Source organism: Panthera pardus, unplaced genomic scaffold (genome assembly GCF_024362965.1).
Source record: "Panthera pardus isolate Hobbes unplaced genomic scaffold, ASM2436296v1 HiC_scaffold_22, whole genome shotgun sequence".
Taxonomy (NCBI): Eukaryota; Metazoa; Chordata; class Mammalia; order Carnivora; family Felidae; genus Panthera; species Panthera pardus.
The window spans coordinates 49,600,878-49,615,156 of NW_026526788.1; the positions used below are offsets into that span (position 1 = coordinate 49,600,878).

Here is a 14,279-nt window from a genome sequence, read left to right on the forward strand (position 1 = left end):
GCACTGCACCTGTTTTGTTCGTTTGTTTGAATCAAGACTGGAAGCAGGGGCTTCAGTTTCAGTTTAGGATGCGGGAAGCTGGAAAGAGCATCGCTGCCACCCTCACGACAAAAATAATGCTGAACGATATCCTGGCGTTTTATTTAAAAATAAATGAGGTTGCTCGAGCGCCACGCAGGCTCAACGAGACAGGGGAGAGCCCAAAGTCCAGAGGGCCAGCTGCAAATTCCACACCGAACCACCGCGAGGTCCGTAAACGTGCCCCCCACCCCCACCCTGGGTTCCTCAGCCCCGTTGGGGCCCCACTCAGCTCTCGCATAAGTTTCCGTTTCCTGGAACTGGACTCCGCCTAGTCCGGGATCAGATTCACTTTTCGGTTTCCTTTTCCCGCTCGGGTCCTGCGTTTAACAAAGCCCACGCCTGGGCAGCGACCTCGCGCCGCCGACGCCCCGCGGGAAGCGCGCGCCGCCCGCCCGCACTCCCCGCGCACGCGCACACGCCCGCCCGCGCGCGTCCCGCCGCTCGGCAGCTGGGGAGCCCAGTCCTGAGGAGAAAGCCCGAGGGGACAGCCGCCCCTCTCCCCCTCCCGGACGGCCCGCAGCGCCCAGCCACCATGAGGTGAGGGCTTTCCCCGCTTCTGCTCTCAGACTGCGTAGGCCTTTGTTTCAAGCCGGTGTTTTTCTTTCATCCCGTTGCCAGCGCAGCGGCACGGCCCTGCCGGGGGCCGAGCCCCTTGCGCCCTGCAGCCGGGCGTCGTGTTCGGAGCGCTCCCCGAGAGCCCTGTCCCGGTCCCGGGCGTCTGGAGTCGGGCCTGGCGGGGAGGGTGACCGCGCGCGCTTCCCGGGAGCTCCGACCCTCCAGGGCGTCCGCGGTCAGGACTGTCGGGTCGGGTAGCCAGGCGACGCGCCCCGGGAGCCTGTGCCCTCCCTGCGGCTTTTCTCCGCGGCGGCGACGGCCGTGCTTGGTTGTCGTCCGCCCCCGGGCCGTTCCCGGGCGGCTTCTACGTGGCACGCGTCTCCTGAGGCCCGTCGCCTTCCTCCCCTTCCCGGGACCGCAGCTGCCATTCCCCCCGAGGTGGACAGACGCGGTTTGGCCGCAGCCCTGCAGTTGTCACCTAGGTCTACTACTGCCATTTTGCCTTTCCGATTCTGGGTCTGAGTCCTTCCCTTCCTGGGAGCTGCCTTTGTGCCGCGTCCAGATTCTTATTGTTCCCCCCAATCCGCTATTTTACGGGGGTGTCTTCGTCTGTCTCCTTTACTGCCTTTTGGTGGTGGGGTCCTTTTCTCGCCCGTTTCGTATCCCCGGGGGCTGGCACCCTGCCCGGTGCGTGATGAGTGAAGCAGTTAATAAGTTGACGGATGAGATTTGGGGCTCCTGAAGCTGAAAGCCCTTTCTTCTCAATCCCGACTCTGAACATCTACTAGTTGGGTGACCCAAAGCACAGTTGCTTCCACGCTCTGAGTCTGTTCCTTATCTGTGCAAATTACTGGCATCCAAATCTTAGGCCTGTGGGCTTAATGCACGGCGTAGTACCTAATATTTGCAAATGTTTACTATTATTTTAAGTAAAAAAATTTAATAAGTGCCTCGCTTCTCACATCTGTAACAAGGGAGGGAGGTATCAGGAAGGTGCCTGAAGAAACGAGGAGGAAAGGGGGGGGTGCTCTGTATGTGTATGCAGGCTGGAAGAGGGGTGGACCCCAGTGGGGACTTTCTCCCAAGGACGATGAAAGACTGCTTCTTCCTGAGAAAAAGCCCCAAATTGCCTAAAGATAAATGTTGCCATTTCAGACACAATAGCCTCTCTCTGCCAGCCTCCCAGAGACTGAATTTAAAAATTAAGCAGAGTTTAAAAAATAACATTTCTCGGGGCATCAAGTTGTGCATAAATTCCAGAGCCTGGGCAAGGCACTTCAGTGACTGAATAGCCCATTGAGATCTCACAACCACATTCGAATTACCTGAGGCAGCCCTCCTTATCGTTCTTGAGCGGGGCTGGTGTAAACCTTCACAACAAAAGCAGATGTTTATTTTACTCTGTGGATGGACAGGGGGCTGGTTAGCCCGTTTGTCACCCATCTGGGCAGGCTGTTAAGGAGATGTCTTGCCTCTGAGTCTGGTGCAGTTACACCAGAGTAAGGAACAAACTACCACGGGACAGCCATACCAGGTTTCCCAGTCAGGGCCATAGGAAATAGTCCAAAAGTAATTTTCAGAATCAAAACATGGAGCCAGACAGAGAGTATGCCAAGATATAAAGACAAGTGGGATAGGGAGAACTGCAGTGGGAGAAAAGTTTGGAGCCATTAGCAGGAAGCGAAGAACTAGTAAGAATTCCTTCCTCTGGAATCCAGGTACTTGTTATGCTGATCGCCTATACCTCTGGGCTGGACGTGCCAGAAGTTGCCAGCATGTAACTATGTTCATTCAACAAATATTTATTGAGCTTCTGTTAATTGCCTGGAATAATAGATTCCAGGGACACAGTAGTGAAAGATACAAAAATCAGAACAAGGTCCCTATTCTTATGGGGCTTAATTTAAAATGGGGGAAATAGGGGCGCCTGGGTGGCTCAATCGGCTGAGCATCCGGCTTCGGCTCAGGTCATGATCTCACAGGCTGGTGGGTTCGAGCCCCACATCGGGCTCTGTGCTGACAGCTGAGAACTTGGAGCCTGCTTCAGATTCTGTGTCTTCCTCTCTCTGCCCCTCCCCAACTCGTGCCATGTCTCTGTCTCTCAAAAATAAATAAACATTTAAAAAAATTGCCTTTAATGGGGGAAATAGATAAACAATAGATCAATTCAGAAAGTGTTAAGAGCTACAAGGAAAATAAAATAGTGTAATGGGCTAAGAAAGTGATCTAGAATGGAGGGGGCTATTTTAGATCTGCCACAGGTGGCCTCCTGGGTAGGGAATGTTGGAACTGAGTTACAGGAAAGAACTAGTCATGTAAAGACTTAGGAGCAGAACATTGCAAGAATAAACACAACAGGGATAAAAGTCCTTGAATTTGATATGTTTGAGAGAGGAAGAAGGTCAATATGTCTAAAACAGTGAATGAGGAGGAAAGTAGGAGGAGAAAAGGTTGGACAGATAGATAATACCAAGTCCTTTAGGGACTTCTAGGACATGACAAGGGCTGGATTAATTTTTAAGGGTGTTGGGAAGCCATTGGGAGATTTTAAGCATGAGACTGACATATCTGGTTCACATTTTCAAAAGTTTACTAGTACTCTGAGGGGATCAAGAGCCAACGCTGGGAGACCAGATATTTGCTCCATCTCAAAGGAAAGATAATTGTGGTTTAGACTAGGAAGAAATGGAGTAGAAATGGAGAAAAGTGGATGGATTTGAGATGTATCTGGGTGATAGAATTAACAGGACTTCCTGTTGTATTGGATGAGAGGTTGAGGGAAGAAGAGAAATCAGCTTTCTCCTAGATTATTTGGCCTGTGGAACTAAGAGATGCCAAAAAAGATGAGGTTCTGAGGAGCAGGCTCAAGGAATCCAGATTTCTGGATTGGCTATGTTTATTTGAGATGCCAGTTGATGTTTATTTTTAATGTTTATTTTTTTTAATGTTTATTTTTGAGAGAGAGAGAAAGACAGAGTGTGAGCGGGGTAAGGGGAGTGAGAGAGGGAGACACAGAATCAGAAGCAGGATACAGGCTCTGAGCTGTCAGCACAGACCCCAACCCGGGGCTTGAACTCACATCTGTGAGATCATGACCTGAGCCAAAGTTGGATGCTTGACTGAGCCATCCAGGTGCTACTGAGATGCCAGTTGAACTTCTAACTGAAGATGTGAATAAAAAGTCATTAAGTTTGGAATTTAGGGAAAAGATCAGAGATCAAAGAAATGTATTGGAAGATCATTAGGTCTACGTTAGAAAGTCTTGAATTGTGGGAAAAAAATATTTTAATTCACTTCTCTTAATAATGATGATAATTGGATCTTGATAACTAAGAGTTTTGCCCTTCCTTTGCACCATTTCAAAAAAATGTTTTAATCTTTATTTTTGAAAGAGAGAGACAGAACAAGAGGGAGACACAGAATCCAAAGCAGGCTCCAGGCTCTGAGCTGTCAGCACAGAGCCCAACTCCTGAGCCAAAGTAGAACGCTCAACTGACTGAGCCACCCAGGCACCCCTGATTCATTTTTAAAATATTTTTACCCAGCTTTTTTGTTGTTTGAGAGAATCACTAATCATCCTTAAGTAAATCTCTCTGCCACTCCTTATCTAAAGCACTGTGCACAGCAAATCCTGGCGAGAAATAGTTCATCTAAAACAACTGCAGCAATGTACAATGTTGTGACTTTAGAATGAGGGTTCATATTTGAAACCATTGTTTTCTTAACCTGAGACCTTTAAGTAAATATCTGGCATATCCTTTCTAACGGGCAGCCACACAGACCTCTTACCTGCTCTTTAAGCTGCTCTCTAAAATCCCTTTATTTTTATTTTTATTTTTATTTTTGTAGGTCCTCCTGAGGCAAAGTGAATTTTAAATACATTGTATATATCACATATTTTAAAGCAAGCTCTTTGTAAACAACCTCTAATTTTTATATTAAAGAAGTAGTATACCATTATGGTCGAAAGGCATTAGCTTTTCAGTCAGGCAGAACTAGGTTTGAATCTGGGCTCAGCCAGTTGATAGCTGTGTAACCTTGGAAACGTATTTTAAACTCTTATCTCCCTGTCTTCATCCATAAAATTGGGAAAATAATAAAAGATTCTTAGAAAAATTACATATAATTCGTATAAAGTGCTTGGCACACTGCCTGGAATATAGTAAACCAGGGTTGTTGTTTTCTTTTTTTTTTTTTTTTAATGTTTCTGTATTTGCTTTTTTTTTTTTTTTTTAAGTTTATCCATTCACCTTGAGAAAGAAAGAGATCATAGGGAGAGGGGAAGAGAGAGTGAGAGAGAGAATCTCAAGCATCTCTGCACTGTCATTGCAGAGCCAGATTCAGGGCTCGAACTCACCTGAACCGAAATCAAGAGTTGGATGCTCAACCGACTGAGCCACCCAGGAGCCCCAGCTTCAGGGGTTTTTTGTTTTGTTTTGTTTTGAGTACTCATCTGATTCTAGATAGTATGTTATAAATAATATAACATTCATACTAACAAACTGAATCTGCAGTGAGCCCAGGTCCTTTGTTTAAGTTGTTTTTTTTAAATATGTCCTTGTCTGTCATTTAATTTAGCTCTTCACCTTGAATAAATAGCAGAAATTTCAAGTTAAAGGAAAGCTCTAACCTGTTGGGCTTGAAATCTTTTTATCTGTTAAGCCCTATAGGCCCAGTGTCTCTAACTCTCCCATCCCATATAGTAGCCATTAGTCATATATGTGGTTATTGTAATTAATTAAAAGTAAATAAAAAATTAGATTCCTTACCTGTACTAGTAACATTTCAAGTAATCAGTGGCCACATGTGGCCAGTGTGTCATATTATACAGCACACATAAGAACATTTCCATCATTGCAGGAAGTTCTTTTGGAAAGCTCTGGTGTAGAACCTACTACATATGCTAAAATGTGAGACCTGTATATTCAATTTTATTAATTAATTATAAACTTAAATGCCCCCTAAATATAATATTAAGTCAATTATTTATGTTTACATTTAGTATTTATAAAAATTGGAAAACAATTCATGGAGTAGTATTTAAGTTATAAATATGAAATGGTTTTATTTTTCCAATCACTACTGCTAATGTGCAATTAATTCAGTTCTCTAACTCTTCTGTTACTTTTTGCTATTAGGACAGCCCCTTTCCAGTTCCTAAAGACTCTGTCTGATTCCATTTAAAACCTCAATCTCATATTTTTTTGGGTTTTTTTGAGAGAGAGAACATGCATGCACAGGCAGAGGAGGGGCAGAGGAAGAGAGAGAATCTTAAGCAGACTCTACACCCAGCACTAGCCTGGCATATGAGATTATGACCTGAGCCAAAATCAAGACTCATACACTTAACCAACTGAGCCACCCAGGTGCCCCACCATATGTGATTTAAAGCATTCTTCTCATCCTTCTCACCCCCCACCAAATATTGATGTAAGTGCTCTACAGAAAGGGAAATATGATAGACTAGACTTTAGGATGACTGGCAAGGTGGGGGTGCAGCTTTAGCTAAGGTGATTAGGGGTACCACTCTTTAAAGCGCTGACATTTGAGCCAAGACCAGAATTGTGAGAATAAGTAAGCCCTAGAACTCTCTTAGGAAAAGTTCACAGAATGTGGGAATAAAAAGTACATGCAGATACCCTTAGGTAGATACGTACTTCGCAGAAGAAGTAACAAATTTTTTTGAAGGACTGTATGGCTGGAGTGCAGTGAGTGGGAGGAAAGTTGTACAAAATGAGGCCAGAGAAGTAGTCAAGGGCTGGATGACATGGTTAGGAGTTTGAGACTGGAGATAAAGATTTGAATATTAACAATTTATAGCTTTGCTTCTGCGTCATGTTCTATCTTTCTTGCATTTATCCTCACCTCTCTCCCCCAAGCATCATTTTCTCCCTTACTACTGGATCATTCCTATTGGTATATCATTAAGTTATTAAAAATATTGTGAGTAAAAATTATTTTGACGATTCCTTCAGCCTCCTACCTTCCTTCCAGATATAGCTCTATTTCTCTACTTCCTTCATAGCAAAATTCCTTGATAAGAGTGGCCTGTATTCCCCATATCCACTTCTTTACCTTGCATTATCCCCTCAACCCACTCCAGTAATATTTTCATCCCTACCATTCTAGTGAAACACTTAACATGGTCCTCCACAGCTTTACTCCTGCTGAAACTGTGATCTCCTGTCTGTCCTCGACTACTCAATCTCTTAGAATCATTGTACACTTGAATATTGATCTCTCTTTCTCAAAATAAACATTTTCTTCCTTAGGCTTTCATTGATACTAGGTTTCTTAGTTTTCCAGCTCCCTCACTGATTATTCTTTCTTGGCCTCCTTTCCTGGTCATTCTACTCTGCTTCATTTAGAGTGTCCTGCGGCTTAGTTTTTGACCTTCTCTGTCTATGCTCACTCCTCAGGTAATTTCATTCTAGATATTGTGGTTTTAAAGTTCATCTGCATGTTGATGACTCCCAATTTTACATCTATAGTTCTAACTTCACTCCTTGTTCCTGGTATTTTCCCTTATTAATATCCAACTTCATACTTGGTATCTTCACTTGAGTGTGTAATAGACATCTCAAAATTAATATTTCCAAATAGTCCTCTTGATTTATCAACTTACTTCCTGAAGTCAAAAGCATAGGCATCATCCTGCATTTGCTCTTTTCCTTATGGCCCTCCCTACACCCAGTCCATCAGAAAGACCTGTCAACTCTGCCTCAAATATAACCAGTCCAGTCCTCACTAACCCCATACTGCAACCACAGTTTAAGCTTGCATCATCTCTCCTTGGATTTTCTCTACAGCTTCTTTCATGTCTCCTTTAGGGAGATTTGCTCTGGCCGTGTTCTTTAAATTTTAACCACTTCTCAGAACCCCTGCCAACTTTCCATTCCCCCACCACCACCCTTTCGGCTTTATTTTTCTTTTTATTACCATCTCACATACTCTATACTTTCATTTATTTTTTTTCCATTTATTTTTTTGTCTTTTCTTGGTACACACCACTGCCCTATCTATTATAAGCTACATGAAGTCAGGTTGTTTTTTCTCTTTTGTTAACGGGTGTATCCCAACACTTAGAACAGTGCCCTCTACATTGTAGGCTCTTAGTACATCTTGGTTGAATAAATAATTTCCCTATCAGTTTCCCAACTTCCTCTCTTGATCCTTGATTGTCCATTCTCCTCAGAGCAGCCAGGGGGATTTTTTTTAAAAAACTCTTACTTCAAATCGCCCCTTTCAAAAAGGCTATTCATTCACAATTATAATGGAAGTACTCCCCCAACCACCAAAACCTTAATCCCATTACTCTGATTTTTTTTTTCTTAGCTTAATTAACACTTACTACTGTCTGGAATTATAGTGTCCGTTTGTTTTCATATTGATTTGTTTACATATTTGTTTTCCATCAACTCATTTTGTTCCTTCCCCTCCCAGAATGGCATTGCCATGAAGAAAGGGCCATTTTCTAACTTGTTCACTGCTATATCCATACAACTAGAATATTGCCTGGCATATATGACATGAGGTGGTCAATAAATGTTTTGAGGGCACTATTACTATAATTCCCAAAGACATTTATATAACTATATATTTCACATACAAGTGGGTGGAGGATTCTGTGTGCATCAGAAAGGGAAATAAACATACATTCACACACACATGCCCTGTATACTGTTCATCCCATAATTAGGGCATTTTCGTCTTTGAGAGAAGACTTAAGGAATTTATTTTCTGTACATTTCTTAATTATAGTTAATAGTAGATTTAGAAAGTCTTTCCTGACTGCCACACCACCACTATCAGCAAAACAAATGAATAAAGCCAGAAATGATAATTAGTTGCAGACAGTAGAAACCTAATTCAGAGTGGCTTAAGCAGACAGAGAGAGGTTATTTCCTTAAGTAAATAGAAGTCCAGAGTAGACGAGGTGATCCAGGCAAAACTAGTTACTGTCATGAACAATTTCTCTTTCTTCCCATCTAAGCTGTGCTTTCCTCTCTGTTAGATTCCTTCTCAAGCAGGCTGACTCTCCCCGAGTTTGGAAAGATGTCCACCGGCAAATCTAAGCTTATATTCTACCAACTTAAAATTTTTAGAAGGAAGGTGGATAGTTCTATTAAAGTCCCTTTTCAGCACAATTGTATTTTAATTGGACTATCTCTGAATAAATCCCTGGGACCAGGCGATGGCCGGAATATCATGTGCCTTCCCAGACTAAGCAGTAGACAGCCCATTTCAAATCACATAGACTGAGAGTAGAGGGAGATGTTCCAGAAATGGAAACCAAAAGAGGCGTCCTTACCAAGTAAAAACCACAGATGTCCACAGCATCGGATTACGTATGTTTCCTGGGTCACTTGCAAGAAACTTTATGCTGAGTTGTAATTGACTACTTACAAGGTCTGTATAAGCAGGGCTGTGTCTTGTTCGCAGTTACATACCAAGGGTTATCTAGAAAATATTACACATAAAAGGTTCTCAGTAATGAATAAATATTTCCTTGTCCTTCCTTTCCCCTTCATCTTCCTAGTTTCAGAGATAGTGTTTCCAGTGTGCCCTGCAGATATTCCACTGTGCCTTGCACAGAGGGAGCTCAACAAATATTGTAAAGTGAATTTTAGGGGCGATGATAAGGTAATAATAAGTATTAGCTATTGTTGCCCACAACCCCAGAGTTCAGAAGGATGTAGCACTTAATATCAAATTTACTAAGCTTACTAAATTTCCTTTTGCCTTTTCCCCATCTATTTGGAAATATCTGTTACTCTCCTTTTATCTGTCTCAAACTTATGCTTCTCCTCATCTTGTGGTATACCAGTTACTGTGTGTTTCTGTGACTTTTCTCTCTGTGGGGTTTCCTTCCTTTCCTTCGTCTTTCTCTCCTTCTCGTCCTTCCTTCTTTCACAAAAATGATGCATTGGTATGGCTTCTGTGTCTCCTCCAGTGTGCCTCTTTTTCTTATTTCTCACCTCCTCTTCTCCCCCTTCCTACTCATAATACAGACATGTAATTTTTATATTAATTATTGACTGTGTATTATTCTTAATTTTTAAGGCAATTAAATAAAAACATTTTAAATTCCCTTTTGTAAAAATTGGAGGTACTGGTGGGTTAGTGACTGCCAAAGGAAATATATATTCTGTGACATAGAAAACCCTGACATCTCTCCAGAGCTGCTTTTGCAATAAATAATGAGAATATTTCTAGACTTTAACTCTACACCAAGGAAATTAGTATAAAGTTGTAGGGGACTAGTGCTTGAACTGTAAGATCAAATAAAAGATAGAAGTGTTGTTAAGCAAAAAACAGTATTTAAGGTTTAAAGATTGATTATTTCCTTTATTTCTTCAAAGTTAAAAAGGATTTTATCTTTGCAGTGAAATTCCTAAGGACTCCTTGAAGGCCCTTCTGTTGGAGTTAGAATGTCACTTTACATGGAATTTACTTAAGGAAGACATTGACCTGTTTGATGTGGAAGATACAATTGGGCAACAGCTTGAATTTCTTACCACAAAATCCAGACTCACTCTTTATAACCTATTGGCCTATGTGAAACACCTAAAAGGCCAAAATCAAGATGCCCTAGAATGCTTGGAACAAGCAGAAGAAATAATCCGGCGAGAACATTCAGACAAAGAGGAAATACGAAGTCTGGTCACTTGGGGAAACTATGCCTGGGTATATTATCACATGGACCAGCTCAAAGAAGCTCAGAAGTATATAGACAAGATAGCAAACGTTTGTAAGAAATTGTCTAGTCCTTCTAACTACAAGTTGGAGCGTCCTGAGATTGACTGTGAAAAAGGGTGGGCACTCTTGAAATTTGGAGGAAAGTATTACCAAAAGGCTAAAGCAGCTTTTGAGAAGGCTTTGGAAGTGGAACCTGACAATCCAGAATTTAACATTGGCTATGCCATCACGGTGTATCGGCTGGATGATTCTGACAGAGAGGGGTCTATAAAGAGCTTTTCTCTGGGTCCTCTGAGGAAAGCTGTTACCCTGAACCCAGATAACTCCTACATTAAAGTTTTTCTGGCACTAAAGCTTCAAGATGTACATGCAGAAGCTGAAGGGGAAAAGTATATTGAAGAAATCCTGGACCAAATATCATCCCAACCTTATGTCCTTCGTTATGCAGCCAAATTCTACAGGAGAAAAAATTCCTGGGACAAAGCTCTTGAACTTTTGAAAAAGGCCTTGGAGGTGACACCAACCTCTTCTTTCCTGCATCACCAGATGGGACTTTGCTATAGGGCACAAATGATCCAAATCAAGAAGGCCACGCGCAACAGACCTAAAGGAAAGGATAAACTAAAAGTTGATGAGCTAATTACATCTGCTATATCTCATTTCAAAGCAGCCGTGGAAAGAGACTCTATGTTTGCATTTGCCTACACGGATCTGGCCAATATGTATGCTGAGGGAGGCCAGTATAGCAATGCTGAAGACATTTTCCAGAAAGCCCTTCGTCTGGAGAACATAACTGATGATCACAAACATCAGATCCACTATCACTATGGCCGCTTTCAGGAATTTCACCGCAAATCAGAAAGTACTGCTATCCACCATTATTTAGAAGCCTTAAAGGTCAAAGACCGGTCGTCCTTACGCACCAAATTGACAAGTGCTCTGAAGAAATTAGCTATCAAGAGACTTGGTCACAATGCTTCAGATGTGCAGAGTTTAAGTGCCCTAGGGTTTGTTTACAAGCTGGAAGGAGAAAAGAGGCAAGCTGCTGAGTACTATGAGAGGGCCCAAAAGGTAGATCCAGAAAATGCAGAATTCATTACCGCTCTCTGTGAACTTCGACTTTCTATTTAAATACATACTCTAGGAGATTAGTTATAAGCTTTTGTCTCCATTTTGGGTTGTATTTTTTGTTTATTATTTTAATCCATTGTTCATTATAGAGCCAATTCTTTTGAATGATTATTATGTACTAAGCATTATGCTAAATACTATTTTATATACGTAATGATGAATCTTTTTGCTGTTCTCTTTTAAATTCATATAATCCTTTGAGAAACAGAAACATTTCAGCTCTTATAACTCTTAAAAATGGTTTGGTCATTATGACTTTATACCCTTTATCTTTGTTATTTATAATAAGTTTTTATTAAATTTTATCAAATTTCCCATATTATTCACACAGTGAGTATAATTCTGCATAAACGCTTGACACCTAGGTCAGGAATATTCTTTCAGCAGAATTATATTAGTTAAGCTTTTAACTGTGTAGCTTGCAGAAGATGAACCCTTCAGTTACAGATGTTCTCACTTTGAGAACCTGATAGTCACCTAAAGAATCCTCTTTGGTGAAAGAAAAATGTTCATAATAATAAAAAACTTGTTATCTATGGTGACTTTAATAAAAGGAGAAAAATCTAGAACAGGAAAAAAATTTCTTTAAATACAGAACTAAGGGACCCATGAGAAATCACAAGCATTATCTCCCAGAATGTTCATTAAGTAGCTAGAAATAGTTGTGAGAAAAAAAATGAATGGAAAATCATATCTCAAGTTTCTCTGGTTCTTTTAACTAGAAGAATGAACTTAAACTAATCTAGATGAAATTAATTTTAATCTTTCACATTAAAATTGCAGAATTTTTAAGTTAAAATCGTTAAGCTTGAAAGCAGACTAATTAGGAAATTGGGAGAAATGATAGACAAATGGGTAAAATAGATGTCCCTAACATACATCCCTAGATTACCAAGATTTCAGTGATTTGGGTTTCGGTCTGGACTGGATCATTCTCATACCCCCAATTTCTGGTCTTTGGTTCACTATTTTAGTATTCTAAAGTTACTTCTGTGAATCTTTTTCTTTTGTCTAAAGTTTTCAGATTGACATGTTTTCCTATAGATCCTTTCAGTTTTAATATCCATCTTGAAGGGTCACTGCTTAAGGGCGCTTACCCCAGGGGACATTGTTAATTGGGATATTGCTAAAAGTAGCATCTCTAATGTTGCTTCTTTGATTATGGACTACACAATTATATTTACCACCACAGTATTAGTGGGAAAGTGTGCCATGTGATTTAATTCTCCATACCTCTACTGTAGCTCTTAAAACTACTGTATATATGTTTGTGTGTTTTTTACTTTTTGTTACTTTTTAAATTTTTTTTCCTGTTATGGTTTTGATTATTATAAAAGTAATGAATTCTCACTGTAAAATTTCAAACTTAGCAGAAGCATATGAATTTAAAATAAGAGCACTCCCCTCACCCTTCCCTAATTCTATGCCCCCATGGTAATCTGTTAACAATTTAATATGTATCCTTCCAGATATTTTTTCAATGCATATTCAAACATACATCCATACTACAATGTATTTCATAAATTAAATTTTTAAAAATGTTTGTTTTACTTAAGCCCCTGCTGTTTTTGTTTATTTTGCTCATTTGCTTATTCAAGAAAGAAGAATGGGAAGGGAATGATCTTTACTTAAGTATTTCAGAAACTTGGGACTGAAGTCCTGACCTATCAGTAGAAGCTTGTGTTACACTCTGCAGCAAATATTTTATTTTGCAGCAAGTCATTTTCCCCCACTGGGAATAATGTGATTAAGGTTATATTCCCAAGTAAGGAATTTGCACACAATGTAATACAGTTATGATATCAAAACAATGACACAACTATAAGCCTCTATTTAAATATGTAAATAGAGTCTATTAAGTGACTTTAAAATTCACTGGAGGGGCGCTTGGGTGGCTCAGTCAGCTGAGCATCTGACTCTTGATTTTGCCTCAGGTCAGGATCCCAGGGTCATGAGATAGAGTCCCACGTGGGACTCCACACTGAGTGTGGAGCCTGCTTAAGATTCTTTCCCTATCTCTCTCTCTCTCTCTCTCTCTCTCTCTCTGTCTCTCCCCCTGCCCCTTTCTCTCATGCTCACTCTCTAAAAAAAATAAATAAAATTCACTAGATACTATAACATACCAACATATAAGAAGTCATAAACACCAAGAAAGTATAAAATTGGTATATGAAAAATACAACTCTATAAAACACTGAACTAAAATTAGTATGCTTCTAATAACTGTAAGTTTTGTCACTAATTTTGGGCTTGCCTTCCTAAAAATTAAAACTATTTAGAGATAATTTCATAGAGTCTTAGGTTTTAAAAAGACCTCAGAGTTCATTCACCTTTACCAATTAACCATCAAAACTTGGAGCTTGAATTATCTTCCTAAATGATAATTTTCATCTTCAGATAGTCCTAATCTTAGAAATCTGTTCCTTCCATTTAACTGCATACTTTTGGCCTGAAGTATATACATTTTGGTCTGTCTTTAGGGGCCTCAAAGATCTAATCCTTTTTAGAGGTGACATTTTGTATCAAAACTCTTGATTGCAGGTGGCATAAAACCTAGCTCAAACTGACCTAAGCAAAAATGGGAATGTAATGGCTATTTAATAGTCTAGGGGCAGTACTAGGTTCAGATAAATTTGAGGGGATGAGTCACCAAATACATATCAGTGGCTATTATTGTAAGTCAAGTGATGCTGAGTAGCCAAAAACCAAGTGTCTACTATATATGTCTAAAAGTATTTGAAGACAATTGCTCTCTGTCCCCTAAGAATTCTTTAAGTTAAGCATGCTATTTTCTTTCAGCCCACCCCCATCTC

The 14,279-nt window shown here is 40.5% G+C and overlaps 1 protein-coding gene across 1 annotated transcript; it reads left to right on the forward strand.

The window, feature by feature from the left end:
• Positions 1-280: 280 nt before the first annotated feature.
• IFIT5 (interferon induced protein with tetratricopeptide repeats 5) lies at positions 281-13,021 on the forward strand. The gene is made up of 2 exons (XM_019445038.2): positions 281-618; positions 10,023-13,021. The coding sequence occupies exons 1-2, from the start codon at positions 614-616 to the stop codon at positions 11,464-11,466; spliced, it is 1,449 nt and encodes a 482-aa protein (XP_019300583.1). The 5' UTR covers positions 281-613; the 3' UTR covers positions 11,467-13,021.
• Positions 13,022-14,279: the final 1,258 nt, after the last annotated feature.